The sequence below is a fragment of the Salmo salar genome, chromosome ssa15 (genome assembly GCF_905237065.1).
Source record: "Salmo salar chromosome ssa15, Ssal_v3.1, whole genome shotgun sequence".
NCBI classification, from domain to species: Eukaryota; Metazoa; Chordata; class Actinopteri; order Salmoniformes; family Salmonidae; genus Salmo; species Salmo salar.
In genome coordinates, this window is record NC_059456.1 from 7360111 (window position 1) to 7382165 (window position 22055).

Sequence of the window (22055 nt, forward strand, 5' to 3'; positions counted from 1 at the left end):
TGATGTTGGGCAATTAGGCTTGGCTCACAGTTGGCGTTTCCGATTCATCCCAAAGGTGTTCAATGAGGTTGAGGTCAGGGCTCTGTGCGTGCCAGTCAAGTTCGTCCACACCGATCAACAAACCATTTCTGTATGGACCTCGCTTTGTGCACGGGGGCATTGTCATGCTGAAACAGGAAAGGGCATTCCCCAAACTGTTGGCACAAAGTTGGATGCACAAAATCGTCTAGAATATCATTGTATGATGTACCGTTAAGATTTCCCTTCACTGAAACTAAGGAACCATGAAAAACCCGAACCATGAAAAACAGCCCTAGACCATTATTCCTTCTCCGCCAAACTTTACAATTGGCACTATGCATTAGGGCAGTTAGCGTTCTCCAAGCATCTGCCAAACCCAGATGGTGAAGCGTGATTCATCCTTCCAGAGAACGTGTTTCCAGTGCTCCAGAGAATTCAATGGCGTCAAGCTTTACACCACTGCCGCCAACGCTTGCACATGGTGATTTTAGGCTTGTGTGCGGCTGCTCGGCCACACACAAGCTCCCGACAAAACAGTAACTGTGCCGATGTTGCTTCCAGAGGCAGTAACGGCTTTGCTTCATTTCGGCCAGGTCGCAGTTGTAAATGAGAACTTGTTCTCAACTAGCCAACCTGGTTAAATAAAGGTGAAATAAAAAAAATGTAAAGTTTGGAACTCGGTAGTGAGTGTTGCAACCGAGGACAACCTACGTGCTTCAGCGGTCTCGTTCTGAGCTTGTGTGGCCTACCACTTCGATGCTGAGCCGTTGTTGCTCCTAGACATTTCCACTTACCAATAGCAGCACTTACAGTTGGTCGGGGGAGCTCAAGCAAGGCAGAAATGTTATGAACTGACTTATTGGAAAGGTGTCATCCTATGAAGGTGCCACATTGAAAGTCACTGAGTTCTTCAGTAAGGCCATTCTACTGCCAATGTTTGTCTATGGAGATTGCATGACAGTGTGCTCAATTTTATACACCCGTCAGTAAGGGGTGTGGCTGGAATAGCCGAATTTGAAGGGTTGTCCACATATGTATATACACACACACACACAAAAGTATCTCATTGCTCGTCCTATATAGGGCTTTCTACTGTGACCTCTCCATCCCTTCCTTGTCCCTCTAATCTATACTTTCCATAGTTTAACTTAATGGCTAATTAATAAGTATTCCCATCTCTATCACCTCTACTCCAGATGGATCCCTACTCCAGATGGAACCCTACTCCAGATGGAACCCTACTCCAGATGGAGTGCACTATATAGGGAATAGGGAGCCGTTTTGGATACGTTCTATACTTTTCAGTTTAACTCGATGGTAAATTAACAAGACTTCCCTTCTTTATATGATGGGATGAGTTTTCCCTGGATGTCCAGAGAAGCCTTGCTGAGGTAATGGGATGAGTTTTCCCTGGTTGTTCAGAGAAGCCTTGCTGAGGTAATGAGAAGAGTTTTCCCTGGTTGTCCAGAGAAGCCTTGCTGAGGTAATGGGAAGAGTTTTCCCTGGTTGTCCAGAGAAGCCCTGCTGAGGTAATGGGAAGAGTCTTCCCTGGTTGTCCAGACAAGCCTTGCTGAGGTAATGGGAAGAGTTTTCCCTGGTTGTCCAGAGAAGCCCTGCTGAAGCGAGTTTCCTGTTGATGTCATCCAACTTGATTTAAATAGTGTATTAGTGGTCCGTTAGGGGGATGGCCCAACAGATAATAGGTATTGCCTGAACCTGGGAGATAACAATGTCTTATTTGAAATGGAGTGTGATGGCGATGGGTTAAAATCCAAGATGGGACTCGTGTGTAAACATTCATTCATTCATTCATTTGGCTGTGTTGTTGAAATGGTGAAGGTTACAGTAACCACAATCCCACTACAATAAAATTTAGTTGAACTGTAATTAGTCAAAACGGGAAGTTAAACTTTGAGAGCATTAATTCCTAACAAATAGCTCTCCCTGAACTACAACGGGAAAAAAAGGAAGGGACAAAGCAACAAACATTAAAGTCCACAAACTTAATAGTTTCAATACTAAAAAACAGGACAGAAAAAAAATCGCTTTGAACACATAAATATCCATGTATTATTTAATCAAGTAGAGAGTATTATGATACAAGCAACAACAGGTGTGCGTCATCAGATCAGGGTCAGGACAGTCCAGTTTACTTAGCAGACCTCCTAGTCCTTTTGTCCCAGGAGAAGTTGGCTCCATACGACTTCGCTCTGGGCTTCTTCTCCATCTTCTCTGTGATGTCGTAGCTCCAACCTGAGATAATAAACAGCTCAGATGAATGAAATGAAGCCACAGGGCCAAGAAAAGCTTGTGTATTCCTCTTGGATCAATTCCCATTCACAATTTAAAGTGGAGGCATAAACACGCGTCGTCAGAAAGCTGTGTATAGACAGAACAGCACTAATCTCTATCCTGCTATGATAAACAAAACACGTTTCCTTGAGTTAGTGTATTAGCGTCACCCTGAACCAACGACTAGCTGAGGTAGGAAGATCTATGGGATTTAACAGTGTGTGGTGTTTACCGTTTTTCTCCGCAAATGCGACAGCGTCATCCTTGGAGGTGAACGTAAGGTTCATGTTGGACATGGGGTCACCCCTGAGAGGACAAATAGAAAGCCATGTGATAATCATTTTACATTTTTTACATTTTAGTCATTTAGCAGACGCTCTTATCCAGAGCGACTTACAGTAGTGAATGCATTTCATACATGTTTTTCTCCGTACTGGTCCCCCGTGGGAATCGAACCCACAACCCTGGCGTTGCAAACACCATGCTCTACCAACTGAGCCACACGGGATCATTAAAAACTAGCTTGAACGTAACAACATTTGTCAGATTTTCTCAGACAAAATAAATAAAAATACACACCAATTTTTATCACAGTGATGTTTTTTTGGGGTCAGGGTTCTGACTAGAAACAGGTATTTAATATATGTCTGTGTTGTCTTACGTGGAGGCCCATCCCATCAGAGGGTTTTCCCAGCGTTCCCGGGTGTCAAAGTCCATCTTCCACTTCTTGATGCCGTGGGCTCCTGACTGCATGGCCGTGCGGGCCGGCACAAAGATGTGCACCTTGCGGGTCTTTATGTGTTCGTCGGGAATCCCGGTCAGAGTGGAGATGTCCTGAGGGTGAGAACCACAAACACACGCATTAGTAGGGGGCGTAACGGTAAATCAGGAAAACATCAAAAAACTAAATAATACGTCTATAGGCTGTAACTATGCTGTGTTGTATGGCTCAAGTAAATCTGAGCCGATAAAACATTTCATGATATTCCGTTAAAACTAGAGACTATGTGCACGTTGAAATCAAAAAAATCTAATCTTGAAAAAAATTGGTGCATTTCAAAATGTCCTTTTGTCAGGCGCAACTGGGAGCTAGTTCTATACGATGGAGAGTGGTGGGGTTGGATAAACCAGGTTTGGGAACATTTTGGCTTCCCAACGGCGACGGACAGAGAGTTGTAGATAAAAACATGTCGCCGCCATGCTCAACATTTACACCTACATCAACCCAGTATACCGGAGCAAGACGGAAACGCAATGTAACAACATATCATCATTCAAGCAGCCCCTTGGCAGCTGATTCTGACCGGGACAAAGAAATTACAAGTGATCGATAGGCAGGCTATGTTTATAACTTTTTTAATTGGTTTATAGCCGCAGATATTTCGTCCATTCTAGGTGGGTTTTAGCAACTCATGAAAGCGCTTTAGCAACGTTACAAACTTCCCCATAGCACCCATTTCAGCAAACAGGTAGTTTAGACAAGGGAGCACTTAGATACGGTCATTTTCACGTTTTCATAGAATTTTTGGGAATGACGTTGAGTAAGGCATGTGAAACTTTTATAGCAACAGAGTGGAAAAGGGGCCATGTGTTTGGACAATAAAAGACACTGCAGACCGGTACAGCCAATAAGAGCCACATTAGACCTATATGCAAATAAGTCATTTCACCACACGGTCCTGCCATCATTCTCTTTGAACTGGACTGTGTGTTTACAGGAAGTAGGACCTGTCATCATTCACTATGAACTGGACTGTGTGTTTACAGGAAGTAGGACCTGCCATCATTCTCTTTGAACTGGACTGTGTGTTTACAGGCAGTAGGACCTGTCATCATTCCCTATGAACTGGACTGTGTGTTTACAGGAAGTAGCAACAGCGTGACTTTAGATCATTAGAACACATTCACCTGAATGGATTTCTGTAAATATGTAAAAACACCACAGGAGTCCTCTTCCACCTGGGAACTTTACAGTCCTATTGATCAAACAACCATGAAAGAAGGTCTGCTCTCTCTCTCCCTCAGTTATACACATCAACAACTAATGCTAGCCAGAGCAAGATGAGCTCAAATCTGATGTACCCTCGTTAGATAAACCCTCTCCGACTTTTTCAGATGGTTCTAAACAATCTGTAAAGACTAGATTACATTGAGAATAGTCTAAGGGGTGTGCAGCCTGAGGCAAGGGACAGAGCGCAAGCTCCCCCCCCAGACTTTTTTAAATAGTCGAGTGGCATAATGCAGCCCAGATACGTTTTGATTTAAGACATTACGTGTTGGATATCATTCACAACTACATTTGTTAACTGGTAAATTCCCATCTCCCACATGGTCAGAGACGTAGCAGAGTGGAAACTGGAGAGGCCCAACATAACAGTCCTGTCACAACACACAATGCCAAGGACATTGTGAATGATGTCACAACAGACAATGCCAAGAACACATTGCTGAATATTGTAAATGGCATGTCATTTTTCCCGGTGTACCGAAACACCAAACAGTGACCCCAAAACAACAATACGTACCGAACATTGGACTTGGTGATCTGTTACACCCCTACGCATTAGGGTTGTATTCATTAGTGCAAACTGTATCGAAATTGTTTTGCAACAGAAAAAAAACGAACAAGCAGTAGTCCCTCTCGGTTTTAAACTGTTCTAAATCCGTTTGGTGCCTAATTAATAAAGGACTAGAATTATATTGATATACAAGATCTGTGTGGTTGGGAGAATTAAAACGTAGGCCTAAATCGTAACTAACGTAAATGGATGACTGAATATCACTTATTTTAGTGGTTATAACATTTCAAAATGTTATCTAATGCAGTTTTCAAAAAAACTTTTGACCAACAACTTGACTTTATGACCGACAAGTTTGTTACAATTGAAAAGAAGGTGGATGTGAAGAAAAAAAAAGCAAGATATGTATTCATATTTGTTTACATATTAGAGTTCATCACATGGACATTTTATAACAATATTCAATTAATTATCAGCTTCGTTTCCCCATGTGTGTTTTTCTCCCCTTTCCCAGACGGTGATTTAAAGAGCTGGCCCCTTGGCTGCTGTCAGGATTCCGCCTGGGGAGTTCCTTTGAACATATTCTGTCAAGTGGACCAATAACCAGGGTTCCAGCCAACCTTTTTATGTGCGTAAAGTACATATAAAAAAAATATATATATATAAAAAAATGTAATGCGAGGCCTGATGGAAACAGAAAACTTCAGTAAACTTTCCAAAATGTCGAAAAATAAAATAAAATACGCTAGAGAAGATGGGATCTTTTTGTGTCTGTAAAATGTATTTCTACAGGAAATGGGGGAGGAAAGCACTAATAAATATTGATATAACCATTATATCGAAGTAAACTTGGGAGTCACGTGATACGTTTTGCGGTCCTCCCTCTACGACTCATAAAACCATGCAGTTTATGAGGCTACGGATGAAATAACTTATGAACTTCACAGGGTGGTGAAAGTGCAATGTGATGAGCTTGATTCTCCTTTCCAATTAATATTGACGGTTTTATTCTGGTGACATGCTAGGCTGCCATTTGACAAATACAAACAATGTTGCTGTCCTGTCTATAATAATCTCATCATTTAGTAGGCTATACCCGCATTGTTATCTGAAAACGGTTGGCTAAAGGGCACGTACCGATACAACCGAGTTAACGAAACATTAAGAACACCTTCCTAATATTTTGTTGCACCCCTTTTTGTCCTCGGAACAGCCTCAATTCGTCGGGGACATGGACTCTGCAAGGTGTTGAAAGCGTTCCACAGGGATGCTGGCCCATGTTGACTCTAATGATTCCCACAGTTGTGTCAAGTTGGCTGGATGTCCTTTGGGTGGTGGACCATTCTTGATACACACAGGAAACTTGAGGGTGAAAAACCCAGCAGCGTTGCAGTTCTTCACACAAACCGGTGCCCCTGGCACCTACTACCACACCCTGTTCAAAGACACTTAAATCTTTTGTCTTGTCCATTCACCCTTCTGAATGGCCCAACATACACAATCCATGTCTCAGGTGTCTTAAGGTTTAAAAACCCTTCTTGTTAACCCGTCTCCTCCCCTTCACCTACACTGATGGTGGATTTAACAAGTGACATCAATAAGGGATCATAGCTCTGGATTCAACTGTCAGTGTCATGGAATGAGGTGTATTTAATGTTTTCTACACTCCGTGTATAACAAACATTTCTGTGAGAGAACCATCAGTAGATGGAAACACAATTAACTTAAAATGTTTTATTTGGTACATGGGAATTTAACCGCAAAAGGTATTTTTATGTGATAACGTAAAAACACAGCTTTTTATGTACAAGTCAATTTGATGGAAACACGTCTCTGGTGGGAAAATGCACATATTGTTTATATGCAGATGTTAGAATATTTGCATGAAAATCTGTTGCCAATTGGATGGAAACCTAGCTACTGGTGGAGATTGAATAGGTCACTGCAGTTCCTTACCGACAAACAACGTGTTTAAGTAAATGAGAGAGAGAAAGAGATGGGGGAAAAGAGAGAGAGAAAGAGATGGGGGGAAAGAGAGAGAGAAAGAGATGGGGGGAAAGAGATGGGGGAAAGAGAGATGGGGGAAAGAGAGAGATGGGGGAAAGAGAGGGGGGGAAAGAGATGGGGGGGAGAGAGAGAGAGAGGGGGAAAGAGAGAGAAGGGGGAGAGAGAGAAGGGGGAGAGAGAGAGAGAGATGGGGGGGAAAGAGATGGGGGAAAGAGATGGGGGAAAGAGATGGGGGAAAGAGATGGGGGAAAGAGATGGGGGAAAGAGAAAGAGATGGGGGAAAGAGAAAGAGATGGGGAGAGAGAGAAAGAGATGGGGAAAGAGAGAGGAAAAAAAGAGATAGAGGGAAAGCGACAGAAGAGAGAACAAAGCACACCACAGATGCCACAAATACTTCCCAATTATGCCTCAGCGCAGCACTATAACAGTCTTTCCTGAACGTATGATGAACAAAAACAGAACTAATTGACCCAGTTGTAGTAAATGAGTGTCTGATCTCCTTCCTCCACCACTGGCGTTTGATTCGGCAGCTCCACCATGTTTTTCTAATGCCACCAGTGAACTAATTCAAGGCATGACTGGACTGGACTGACCTGACTGACTGCCATGCTAGTACACTGGCTTGTCTGTCTGTCTGAGGATTCAGGTTGGGTCTGTGTGCATCAGACCGTTTCGTAGGGCAAGAAACCCATCACCAAAACAACAGCATGGACTAGGGCCAAACTGTGGGACGGGACCCTAAAATGGGTCACTGCAGAGATTCAGGTGGGTAACAGTTGGACAGGCCGAGTGTGCAGGGAGCTTATATCCATGACCTCGCCGTGACTGACAGCTCTGAAACGCCTACGTCAAGAAACTTGGATACAATGAGCAGTGTTGCAGTAAAATCTTAAAGCAAATTTGGTGAAACACAAAAACAAAACATTGAAATTGCAAGACAGACTTTTTTTTTTTTTTTTTTTTAAATCACACGTTTTGTGGCGGTTCACAGCAGTACAGACGGATGTGTTGACATGACAACTGCTTCAGAGTTTTGAATGAAGCATCCACCGCTTTTGTTCCATGCTGGCTGAACACCTAGCTAGCCAGTAACTAGCTAACACTAGACACAAATGAAAGGGGAAACACTCATCTCTGCAATAGATGAATAGTGTAATAGTGTAAATTATATTTGCTGACACCCAACAGTCACATTTTGGAACCAGTAGAGTAGCGATATATAAAACACATCCATCTGCAAAACACACCTACTAGTGTGTTTTTCATTAGTCAATTGTTGACATAGTCCCAAAATGTTTTCCTTGACAGAAATCAAGATGTATAACTTTAAAAATAGTGAAATCATCCACCGTATGATGCTGGGTTTGTATCATATGTGAATGATTTCTGTATTTTGAAAGTTACACATCTTAAGCAAAACATTTTGGGACTGTGTCAACAATGAACTAATGAAACAAATAACCAAAATATGGTTTTTGGGTGGAATTTTTATTTTTCAGTGTTTGACATGGGGGAGGGGACAAGTAACTTTATAATCAAACTACATCAGTGAAGAAGCAACAGTCATTTTTCATACTTTGATCTGGTTTAATCCAAATACAATCACATTTCATGAAGAAGAAAAAAAAAAAAAACATGATTTTGACTGTTCATGACATTTAATAAAGTTTGATGTTTTGAAGTAATGGGTATTTATTAAAACCATATTTTTTTGTATTATTTGGTCGGCAAAGTTTTTTTTTTCACCACTCAACCCTTACGGTTGGTCGCGACGTAAGACACCTCAATTAGTGGGTCACGAAGCAGAGCGCTTTGAGGACCTCCGGACTAGGATACTCCCTCCGGGAGACTGGGTTAAATAGTGTGAATGGATGATTCGTTCCTATATTTTCCCATTGGGAGATTAGGCTAGGTGAGCAAGCCGACAAAACACTTTAATCTTGCTGCATACTGGAAATAACTTGAAAACAGACTTTACTGAAATAGTTAACTATGTGCTAAAAAAAAATAACTGGCATCCCTCATATATTTCAGACCTGAACAGCATGAAGCCCAAATATGTCACTATTAAAAAACAGACTTGAACTCTTGTTGAGACTTTGATTCCTCAAACCTCTGAAATGTTTGGCAACAAACGTGATGTTAGAATTATGATCCTATCAGGAACACAGCCAATGGCTCCCAGCATGGCTCAAGTTACAAAAACAACCATTTCTTATTCAACAAGAAATACTACCTCCCCGTTTCAATCAGCTTTCACATCATTTGTATTTATTTATGTTCATTCGAAAATGGAACATAATACCCCAGAGGTAAACAAACTTATCCAAAATCTGTAAATAACGGTTGCATGTTGCCTAGCTCAAAATGGATCAAATAAATCCAAATTAAAATAGATAACTTAGCCTAGTCAATAAACCTTGACCTAAATGGAACACAAAGACCTTGAGCACCACTAGCCTGGTCCCTGGTGGTGCAGGAGATGAGGAAAAAAAGGAGGGAAACGCCAACCTGTGGCTATATAATATATGCATATTCCTGGTTCAACTGAAGCCCATTCAGAGCCCTATAGAGAACCTGGTCCAATTCTTCTGGGAATTAGCAAACAAGCGATGGGGAAGTCGGCTACAAAAACCCAGACCAACCTCCCAGCACGCCCGGCCACAGCCACCCAAGACTGGAGGGCTTTCCAGGGCGCTCCCTTTTCAATACATGGATTTCACACATTTTAATGGCCATTACAACTTCAAAAGAATCACATTTTCATCATTGTCTGTCATCTGCCAGTTGATTTGTATAAAAGGCGGTCTTTTGCATGAACTCCACACAAAAGCGAGCAGCAGAGCTATGCTAACTGGCCCGCTCGCACAGGGCCAACTGGCCCGCTCGCACAGGGCCAACTGGCCAAAGCCAAAGAATATCAATTACATTGACAAGATAGTGTAACCGCTCTAACAACGGCGTACATGGTCCTCCAGGATGGAAGGCAGGTGAGATCAGGTGGGACCATTCTAATGAGGACAATGAACAACAACTGGTAGAACTAAGGACAGACAGAACAACAGTACATTAGGACAGATGGTTTAGAAATCCAGGAGATAGATATACACACATATAGATACACACACAAATATTTGGATATCATTCACAACTACATTTGTTAACGGGGGACCAGTACGGAGAAAAAAATGTATGCATTCACTACTGTAAGTCGCTCTGGATAAGCACGTCTGCTAAATGACTAAAATGTAAGCTGGCCAAAATAAGGATTAGGCACAATAGTGGAATTTGCAGTGTGCCTTCAAAATAAAAGTATGTAATTGACAGTAATGCAAATTAATACAAATAGTATAATTATGCCATACTTTTATTTAAGGCTAACTGCAAAGTCCACTATTGTGGCTAATCCTCATTATGACTATCTTCACATAGATGGTCCGACCACCATTAATCAAATAAGAACTGTTTTATAAATTAGGGTTATTTTAGATGACACCTAGCTAGATAGTTAGCTAGCTAACTATAGCTACTGAAACAGATGTCGTGTTATTTGACATGTATCTTTTTTGACACGCAAAGACCCAAACAGCGTTCGATAGAAATCCTGGTTGAGAATGAAACGACTGAACAATGAAACAGCACAGCTAGTAAGTGAAAGAAATGGGTTTTGATTATATTTTACTGGTAATGGGGACATGCGTAAATGCCAACAAAATAACTTTTTGGTCAGTGTGGTGTGTGTAACCTTTAACTAGGCAAGTCAGTTAAGAAGAAATTCTTATTTACAATGACGGCCCGGACGACACTGGGCCAATTGTGCGCTGCACTATGGGACTCCCAATCACAGCCGGATGTGATACTGCCTGGATTCAAACCAGGGACTGTAGTGACGCCTCTTGCACGGAGACGCAGTGCCTTACACAGACGCAACAGTCTGTGTGTGTTAACTATAACTGTAGTAGAATGCTTAAAATTGTAAATATTGGTATCGTTTTCTTCGGCCAAAAATGTAATATCAGTGCATCACTAGTTGGAATACTTTTTATTTGTATTTATTTCACCTTTATTTAACCAGGTAGGCCAGTTGAGAACAAGTTCTCATTTACAACTGCAACCTGGCCAAGATAAAGAAAAACAGTGCAACAAAAACAACAGAGTTACACATGGGATAAACAAACGTACAGTCAATAAAACAAAAAAATATCAATGTGTACAAATGCAGAAGAGTAGGGAGGTATGGCAATAAATAGGCAATGGAGGCAAAATAATTACAATTTAGCATTAACAGATGATGTGCAAGTAGAGATACTGGGATGCAAAAGAGCAAGAGGATAAGTAACAATATGGGGATGAGGTAGTTGGGTGTGCTATTTACAGATTGGCTGTGTACAGGTACGGTGATCAGTAAACTGCACTAACAGCAGATGCTTAAAGGTAGAGAGGGAGATAAGACTCCAGCTTCAGTGATTTTTGCAATATACAATAATATAATGATTATTCTAATTCTATAGTTAGAATATGATAGTGGGCACTTTGAATAGTGTTGTTTAACAAACAAATGAAAATGCCAGGGAGTAGTTATTGTGATTGGTTCCTAAAACAAACACTTAGGGCAGGAACCAAAGTGTTGATAATTGATTCCTAGGGGACCCTATAATCTTTGGCTACATTGTCTGTTTTCTCTTAGCTACTTCATGTAGCTAACATATTAATGCTTCTTGTATTCTTCTTTGATTTAGAAGGTACTGTTGCACAAACAACATGCTGATTTAGGTCTATACCATCACTGGTATTATCAGGCTGTATAACTAATTACGTTTGCTCTGACTCAGTACATTTATTAGCTAGCTACCTAGCGATTAGCATTACAGGCTAACAAGATTTAGAACCAACTTGCTAAGAAAAGACAAACTAGCTGTTTGCAGACGTAAGCAACAAACTAATAGTGTAATTAAAGAACGCTACTGGATTTATATGAAGCAAAGTGATAACAGCATTGTTGTCATCAACATTGTTACATGTGCTGCAATGACCATGTAGACTGAAAGCATGTGTCTCGTGGTCGAGGAACAACTAATGAGCTCCTTGATTGACAGGGGGCGGGGCTAGGCCTGTGTGGAAAGCAAGGTGGAGAGAGAGAGATGACTCAAGTAGCGAAGTAAACTATAAAAATCAACGTTAAACACAGCGCATCACATTTAACCAAACATTGAAATACCGTTTATAGAAGGTAAAGTAAAAACCCAAACCAGTCCATGCATCAATACCGGTATATCGTAAAATACGGTATACCGCCCAGCCCTAGTTTGAATACTTTCCAAATGCACTGTATGCATCAAACCGTATGAGCAGACTTGAACTGGTACAGAAATAGTTTCAAAAAAGTTAAAATATTGTTGCACATATCAAGTAACCATTTTGGATTACATAATGGGGAAAAAAGTTTGACTGCAGAATGTTTTTAAGCAGCATTAATGCAACAACGCTGTCGGTTTGATCGAGGCTTTAGCGCTCCGGTATGCTATCCCCCCCAATTCAAATAGCAATTACAGGCTCTCACCTAACAGAGTTTTCACCATACCTGACAGGGATCAATGCAATACACTCACCAGAAAACCTTTTTGTAACATAATCAGTTCTATCGTGATGAAGATCAGACTTCTTTCACTGTTAGCCAACTTACTGCAGAAAAGCAACATTTCTGCTGCTTACCTCTGCCATGTGCATTTGCATCGTTCTGATTGGTCGAAAGTCAAGATAATTTTTTTGAATATCCATATGTAACAGTATAGCTTCCGTCCCTCTCCTCGCCCCAACCTGGGCTTGAACCAGGGACCCTCTGCACACAACAACTGACACCCCACGAAGCATCGTTACCCATCGCGCCACAAAAGTCGCGGCCCTTGCAGCGCAAGGGGAACAACTACTTAAGGTCGCAGAGCGAGTGACGTCACCCATTAAAACGCTATTAGCGCGCACCACCGCTAACTAGCTAGACATTTCACATCGGTTACACATACATCCAACAATCTTTAAATAATATAGGAACAGTAAAATAATTTACCATGCTCATCCCCACTACACCCTTCCTGCTAGCCCTCCCCCAGAAACCCCTACCTGCTTATTCTCTTCATTCTGAGAATCCTTCAAAACAATATTTTAGAAAAGGTTTGGGAAATTTACAACCCTTGTTTGGACTGATCCACAGCTGAAGGATCCCTTCTCCCCATAAATTACTGACGTACAGCCTATAGGCCTACAACTGCCCGTCGTTTGAACAACTCCATGAAAGAAGGCCTATAGATACTCTTTCTGATAGAAATTGCAAATCTGGTCCAAAAGGACAGGAAATGTAATGATATCTGATACCTGTGACATCTGTAAAGTGGCGAACACAGGTAAGAACCAACGTGAGGGACAGAGTACATAGGCCTAGCTCAGTGTTCCCCATCCCTGGTCCTCCAGTAGCCCCAACAGTGTTTCCAACCCCTGGTACGCCAGTGGCCCCAACAGGGGTCCTCCAGTGGCCCCAACAGTACACGTTGTTGTAGTAGACCTGGACCAACACACCTTATTCAACTCATTAAGGGCTTCATGATTAGTTGACAAGTTGAATCAGGTGCACTTGTCCAGGGTTGTTTGTCCTGTTGCAAGGTACTGGAGGACCAGGGTTGGGAAACAGTGTTGCAAGGTACTGGAGGTCCAGGGTTGGGAAACAGTGTTGCAAGGTACTGGAGGTCCAGGGTTGGGAAACAGTGTTGCAAGTTACTGGAGGACCAGGGTTGGGAAACAGCAGCCTAGGCCAAGCTAGAGACAAGCATTCACTCCAAATGTTCTGCTTTTGCACTAGGGTGTAAGGGTAGTATCCCGTCAATGAATGGAGGACTACCATTTAAAAAAATGTGTCCACATCTTGGTCCAAGTCCATTATCTAGGAAACCTAATATTGCCTTCCATTCTCAGGTTCCAATGACTATATCAGCTGAAGGGCTTTCAGGACAAGGTCTGAATGACTGACTGACGAGGAGAACATGAAAAGCAACAAGTAGAAACTAAAAGACCTCTTCTCCGTTGCATGCAGATTCACTTACTGGAGAGAAGAACAAAAAAAACTATTATAGCGAATCACTTTTAGGCATAATGCTCAATAGTCTAAAATATTTGCCCCCCCTCGCCTCCACATACAGTGAGGGAAATAAGTATTTGATCCCCTGCTGATTTTGTACGTTTGCCCACTGACAAAGAAATTATTTCTATAATTTTAATGGGAGGTTTATTTGAACAGTGAGAGACAGAATAACAACAACAAAAAATCCAGAAAAACGCATGTGAAAAATGTTATAAATTGATTTGCATTTTAATGAGGGAAATAAGTATTTGACCCCCTCTCAATCAGAAAGATTTCTGGCTCCCAGGTGTCTTTCATACAGGTAACGAGCTGAGATTAGGAGCACACTCTTAACCTGTTTAGGATAGCGGGCAGTATTTTCACGGCCGGATAAAAAACGTACCCAATTTAATCTGGTTATTACTCCTGCCCAGAAACTAGAATATGCATATAATTGTTTGATTTGGATAGAAAACACCCTAAAGTTTCTAAAACTGTTTGAATGGTGTCTGTGAGTATAACAGAACTCATATGGCAGGCCAAAACCTGAGAAGATTGCATACAGGAAGTGCCCTCTGACTATTTCTTGGCCTTCTATAGCCTCTTTATGGAAAATAGAGGATCTCTGCTGTAACGTGACATTTCCTAAGGCTCCCATAGGCTCTCAGAAAGCACCAGAACGGGGAATGATGACTCTGCAGTCCCTGGCTGAAAAACAGTAGCGCATTTGGATAGTGGTCGATCTGAGAACAATGAAACGGGTGCGCGCGTGCACGTGAAGAGTCCATTTTACATTTTCAGTCTTTGAACGAAAACGACGTCTCCCGGTCGGAATATTATGGCTATTTTACGAGAAAAATCGCATAAAAATTGATTTTAAACAGCGTTTGACATGCTTCGAAGTACGGTAATGGAATATTTAGAAATGTTTTGTCACGATACACGCCGGCGCGTCACCCTTCGGATAGTGTCTTGAACGCAAGAACAAAACACCGCTATTTGGATATAACTATGGATTATTTGGAACCAAAACAACATTGGGTGTAAACTAGAAGTCCTGGGAGTGCATTCTGACGAAGAACAGCAAAGATAATCCAATTTGTCTTATAGTAAATCTGAGTTTGGTGAGTGCCAAACTTGGTGGGTGTCAAAATAGCTAGCCATGATGGCCGGGCTATCTACTCAGAATATTGCAAAATGTGCTTTCACCGAAAAGCTATTTTAAAATCTGACACCGCAATTGCATAAAGGAGTTCTGTATCTATAATTCTTAAAATAATTGTTATGTTTTTTGCGAACGTTTATCGTGAGTAATTTAGTAAATTCACCGGAAGTGTTCGGTGGGTATGCTAGTTCTGAACGTCACATGCTAATGTAAAAAGCTGGTTTTTGATATAAATATGAACTTGATTGAACAAAACATGCATGTATTGTATAACAATGTCCTAGGAGTGTCATCTGATGATAAAGGAAAGATAAAGGAAAGTCTTGTCTTTAAAATGGTGTAAAATAGTCATATGTTTGAAAAATTGAAGTTTTTGGATTTCTGAGGTGTTTGTAATTCGCGCCACGCCCCATCATTGGATATTGGAGCGGTGTTCTGCTAGCGGAACATCTAGATGTAAGAGGTTAAATGGGAGTGCTCCTAATCTCAGTTTGTTACCTGTATAAAAGACACCTGTCCACAGAAGCAATCAATCAATCAGATTCCAAACTCTCCACCATGGCCAAGACCAAAGAGCTCTCCAAGGATGTCAGGGACAAGATTGTAGACCTACACAAGGCTGGAATGGGCTACAAGACCATCGCCAAGCAGCTTGGTGAGAAGGTGACAACAGTTGGTGCGATTATTCACAAATGGAAGAAACACAAAAGAACTGTCAATCTCCCTCGGCCTGGTGCTCCATGCAAGACATATCAGTGTGAATGACGGATCACCACCTCAAGCTGAACCTCGGCAAGATGGAGCTGCTCTTCCTCCCAGGGAAAGACTGCCCTTTCCATGATCTCGCCATCACGGTGGACAACTCCATTGTGTCCTCCTCCCAGAGTGCTTAGAGCCTCGGCGTGACCCTGGACAACACCCTGTCGTTCTCCGCTAACATCAAGGCGGTGACCCAATCCTGTAGGTTCATGCTATACAACATTCGCAGAGTATGACCCTGCCTTACACAGGAAGCGGCGCAGGTCCTAATCCAGGCACTTGTCATCTCCCGTCTGGATTACTGCAACTCCCTGTTGGCGGGGCTCCCTGCCTGTGCCATTAAACCCCTACAACTCATCTAGAACGCCGCAGCCCGTCTGGTGTTCAACCTTCCCAAGTTCTCTCACGTCACCCCGCTCCTCCGCACACTCCAGGCTTCCAGTTGAAGTTCACATCTGCTACAAGACCATGGTGCTTGCCTACGGAGCTGTGAGGGGAACGGCACCTCCGTACCTTCAGGCTCTGATCAGGCCCTACACCCAAACAAGGGCACTGCGTTCATCCACCTCTGGCCTGCTGGCCCCCCTACCTCTGCGGAAGCACAGTTCCCGCTCAGCCCAGTCAAAACTGTTCGCTGCTCTGGCACCCCAATGGTGGAACAAGCTCCCTCACGACGCCAGGACAGCGGAGTCAATCACCACCTTCCGGAGACACCTGAAACCCCACCTCTTTAAGGAATACCTGGGATAGGATATAGTAATCCTTCTAACCCCCCCCCCCCAAAAAAAGATATAGATGTACTATTGTAAAGTGGTTGTTCCACTGGATATCTTAAGGTGAATGCACCAATTTGTAAGTCGCTCTGGATAAGAGCGTCTGCTAAATGACGTAAATGTAAATCTCACCTTGTGGAGTTGCAATGATCATGAGAACGGTGAGGAATCAGCCCAGAACTATACGGGAGGATCTTGTCAATGATCTCAAGGCAGCTGGGACCATAGTCACCAAGAAAACAATTGGTAACACACTACACCTTGAAGGACTGAAATCCTGCAGCGCCCGCAAGGTCCCCCTGCTCAAGAAAGCACATATACATGCCCGTCTGAAGTTTGCCAATGAACATCTGAATGATTCAGAGGACAACTGGGTGAAAGTGTTGTGGTCAGATGAGACCAAAATGGAGCTCTTTGACATCAACTCAACTCGCCGTGTTTGGAGGAGGAGGAATGCTGCCTATGACCCCAAGAACACCATCTCCACCGTCAAACATGGAGGTGGAAACATTATGCTTTGGGGGTGTTTTTCTGCAAAGGGGACAGGACAACTTCACCGCATCAAAGGGACGATGGACGGGGCCATGTACCGTCAAATCTTGGGTGAGAACCTCCTTCCCTCAGCCAGGGCATTGAAAATGGGTCGTGGATGGGTATTCCAGCATGACAATGACCCAAAACACACGGCCAAGGCAACAAAGGCCTGGCTCAAGAAGAAGCCAGTCTCCAGACCTTAATCCCGTAGAAAATCTGTGGAGGGAGCTGAAGGTTCGAGTTGCCAAACGTCAGCCTCGAAACCTTAATGAATTGGAGAAGATCGGCAAAGAGGTGTGGGACAAAAATCCTTGCTGAGATGTGTGCAAACCTGGTGGCCAACTACAAGAAATGTCTGACCTCTGATTGCTAACAAGGGTTTTGCCACCAAGTACTAAGTCATGTTTTGCAGAGGGGTCAAATACTTATTTCCCTCATTAAAATGCAAATCAATTTATAAAATTTTTGACATGCGTTTCTCTGCATTTTTTTGTTGTTATTCTGTCTCTCACTGTTCAAATAAACCTACCATTAAAAATATAGACTGATCATTTTTGTCAGTGGGCAAAAGTACAAAATCAGCAGGGGATCAAATACTTTTTTCCCCTCACTGTATAGACTGATCCTCAGTGATGGGGAAACCAGTATTATATATAGATATAGATACTATAGCCTGCAGGGAGCTCGTCTATATAACAGACTCTTCAAGGTGGCGGATAGCAGGATGTTATGGCTGGGGGGGGCTGGTTTGTCAGGCCGTAGACCCGGTGACAAACGTACTGACTGAGAGGCCCACGGACAGGATACACTATAGCTCCACATGTGTACGACCAGACCGGACTCCATATGCCAAATCACTACTACCACAAAACTCAGCAGCTCCAAGGAGGTCAAGCAGGTCAGCCAAAACAAGGCCGATCACAGTGAACCGCCTTGGGCTGAGAGGAGAAATATGCCCCCCCCTTAACCTCCAGAGGGAGTGTGGGTATCCCTCAGTTCAAACCAGGCAGCTGGCCTCACTTCTCACCCTGTCGGGTAGGGTTCAGCTTTGAAGTGTAAAAGAGGAGGCTCGTGCTAATTATGGACTGGATGTAGATGGCGTCCGTCACTAATAGCAACGGATACTGTGCGCTTGCGCGTGTGTGTGTGGGGTTTTTAAAGGGCGGGAGGGTGAGGAGCAGCTGGTGTTTATGGATCGTCTTAGTTCTCCGGTTACCATACCGACAGTGTCCGTTCAACATCCGACTGGCCAGGACATCATATATAATAACTCATCATTTGGTGGGTGATAAGCTTTGTCCTGTTACACACACACACACACACACACACACACACACACACACACACACACACACAATATGTGGGTATTATGTGTGAATTGGAAATGTTTATTTATTTAATATTATTTTAATTTTTTTAACATATCCCAACTTCCCGAGACACCCTGGGAGAGTGGGGTCACAGCCACGGTCAGCCATTATCAACGACAACCCTGGAACAATTAGGGTTAAGTACCTTGTTCAAGGGCACGTCGACAGATCTCAACCTTGTCGGCTCAGGGGTTTCGAACTAACGACCTTTCGGTTACTGGCACAACTACCTGCAGCCCCGGAAAACATGACAGACTTTGTTTATATGTGTCCCTCTACAACTGTTACTATGACGGTTACCGAGATACAGTTACAGTCTGCTGAGATAGTCTTCTTCACCCCAAAAGGTAGATTGAAAACACCGGCTGGCCATTTAGGGGAGACATGCCAAAACAACACTCATTGTCACTTCATTATATTGTTAGGACTCAGCTGAAATAAGTCCACAACGTCTAGCTAGTCAAGTATTACATCCTGAAGGAGAAAGCATTTGTTTAATTAAAAATTACATTGAGTCATGTGGAATGGACCGATTTTACAAACAAACTAAAAAAAAATAAAAAAAAAAAGGGCCAAAATCACAGAGCCAAAGAAAACCTGCAAAGACAGGAGACAGACAGCCTGGCTATGTGACTAGCATTACCACCGACAAGGGGAGACTAGCATTACCACCGACAAGGGGAGACTAGCATTACCACCGACAAGGGGAGACTAGCATTACCACCGACAAGGGGAGACTAGCATTACCACCGACAAGGGGAGACTAGCATTACCACCGACAAGGGGAGACTAGCATTACCACCGACAAGGGGAGACTAGCATTACCACCGACAAGGGGAGACTAGTATTACCACAGACAAGGGGTTGGGGAGACGGAGAGGAAAAACGGATTTCCTGTTTTCCACAGATCAGACTGTATGCTCCAGCGAGCCACGGCCTGTCATTTCCTTCAACCCTTCACAGCTCAGACAACACTCCTCTCTCTGTGTAGAAGAAGTGTGTTAACTAAATGAAATCCTTATTTAGTGGAGCATACATAAAACCTCTTGTCTAGGGGCCCCATCAAAGAGGCCTCTCCTCTGACCTGCTAGGCTACTCTACACACCAGCCGGTAGATTCCCCACACACACACACACTACAAGGAGGCAACCAGACAAAACAGACACTTGATATGTCTAGAGAGAGAGAGGGAGAGAGGGAGAGAGAGAGAGCGAGAGGGAGGAGGATGAATGCAATATGCTCCAGTTCATGTCATCCTACCCCCGAGCGAGGCAGGCTAGGCAGGCCCTGGCCGGCTTAGAGAATTCAAACCCTGGTACCATAGATCTTAACTCATCACTCTAAAAATACCCTGGACAGGACAGTGTTCCTCTCTGGTAGTCACGCTTCTATGTCCACATTGTCAGTCACACATTTACATTACATTTTAGTCATTTAGCAGCCGCTCTTATCCAGAGCGACTTACAGTAGTGAATGCATACATTTCATACATTTTTTCCCCCGTACTGGTCCCCCGTGGGAATCGAACCCACAACCCTGGCGTTGCAAACACCATGCTCTACCAACTGAGCCACACACACACACACAGAGAGAGAAGACCGTTGTGTCAGAGTCTTCATAACTGCAGAGAGGCTTCAGAGCTCAGACTCCTCCACTTCATTAAGTTCTGAGACATGGCTAGACATTTAGTTCTGAGACATGGCTGAGACATTTAGTTCTGAGACATTTAGTTCTGAGACATTTAGGCTGAGACATTTAGTTCTGAGACATGGCTGAGACATTTAGTTCTGAGACATGGCTGAGACATTTAGTTCTGAGACATGGCTGAGACATTTAGTTCTGAGACATGGCTGAGACATTTAGTTCTGAGACATGGCTGAGACATTTAGTTCTGAGACTTGGCTGGACATTTTCATCTTCTTACCATGCTAGTATAAACATAACACTTGGTTAACGGTCAGGGCAATAAACCCCACCTTCTTGTGGACACCGCATTGCTGAGTGGACAACGCTAAAAAGGTAGGTTTTGAGCCATAAATCAACAAAAAAATTAAAGTTGTGAGCAGAGCAGCACCACCAGAGGCTACAGACTACAGACGCTCTGCTCAGTTCAGACAGACACATTTCACTCCTACTATCAGTACTGAGATGGGGAGACATTTTACTCCTCCTGTCAGTACTGAGATGGGGGAGACATTGTACTCCTCCTGTCAGTACTGAGATGGGGGAGACATTTTACTCCTCCTGTCAGTACTGAGATGGGGGAGACATTTTACTGCTCCTGTCAGTACTGAGATGGGGGAGACATTTTACTGCTCCTGTCAGTACTGAGATGGGGGAGACATTTTACTCCTCCTGTCAGTACTGAGATGGGGGGAGACATTTTACTCCTCCTGTCAGTACTGAGATGGTGGGGGAGACATTTTACTCCTCCTGTCAGTACTGAGATGGGGGGGACATTTTACTCCTCCTGTCAGTACTGAGATGGTGGGGGGAGACATTTTACTCCTCCTGTCAGTACTGAGATGGGGGGGGGAAATTTTACTCCTCCTGTCAGTACTGAGATGGGGGAGACATTTTACTGCTCCTGTCAGTACTGAGATGGGGGGAGACATTTTACTCCTCCTGTCAGTACTGAGATGGGGGAGACATTTTACTCCTCCTGTCAGTACTGAGATGGGGGGGGACATTTTACTCCTCCTGTCAGTACTGAGATGGGGGGGGACATTTTACTCCTCCTGTCAGTACTGAGATGGGGGGCGGGGACATTTTACTCCTCCTGTCAGTACTGAGATGGGGGGGGGGACATTTTACTCCTCCTGTCAGTACTGAGATGGGGGGGACATTTTACTCCTCCTGTCAGTACTGAGATGGGGGGAGACATTTTACTCCTCCTGTCAGTACTGAGATGGGGGGAGACATTTTACTCCTCCTGTCAGTACTGAGATGGGGGAGACATTTTACTCCTCCTGTCAGTACTGAGATGGGGGGAGACATTTTACTCCTCCTGTCAGTACTGAGATGGGGGGAGACATTTTACTCCTCCTGTCAGTACTGAGATGGGGGGAGACATTTTACTCCTCCTGTCAGTACTGAGATGGGGGGGGGACATTTTACTCCTCCTGTCAGTACTGAGATGGGGGAGACATTTTACTCCTCCTGTCAGTACTGAGATGGGGGAGACATTTTACTCCTCCTGTCAGTACTGAGATGGGGGGAGACATTTTACTCCTCCTGTAAGTACTGAGATGGGGGAGACATTTTACTCCTCCTGTCAGTACTGAGATGGGGAGACATTTTACTCCTCCTGTCAGTACTGAGATGGGGGGAGACATTTTACTCCTCCTGTAATTACTGAGATGGGGGAGACATTTTACTCCTCCTGTCAGTACTGAGATGGGGGGAGACATTTTACTCCTCCTGTCAGTACTGATAACCCACAACTATTTAAAAAGGAGGGGGCAAGAATTCAACAACGATTTTTAAATACTGCAGCACAGACAATTT

At 43.4% G+C, this 22055-nt stretch overlaps 1 protein-coding gene across 1 annotated transcript in view; it reads right to left on the reverse strand.

Annotated features, from left to right (window-relative positions):
• Positions 1–2081: 2081 nt before the first annotated feature.
• ndufs4 (NADH:ubiquinone oxidoreductase subunit S4) overlaps positions 2082–22055 on the reverse strand; it is a 43685-nt gene continuing 23711 nt past the window's right edge. The window contains exons 3-5 of the mRNA XM_014143510.2: positions 2975–3147; positions 2546–2619; positions 2082–2274 (exon numbers count right to left, since the gene is read on the reverse strand). Of these exons, the coding sequence (XP_013998985.1) occupies positions 2171–2274; positions 2546–2619; positions 2975–3147 (351 nt within the window). The 3' untranslated portion in view covers positions 2082–2170. The remainder of the gene's footprint in view (positions 2275–2545; positions 2620–2974; positions 3148–22055) is intronic.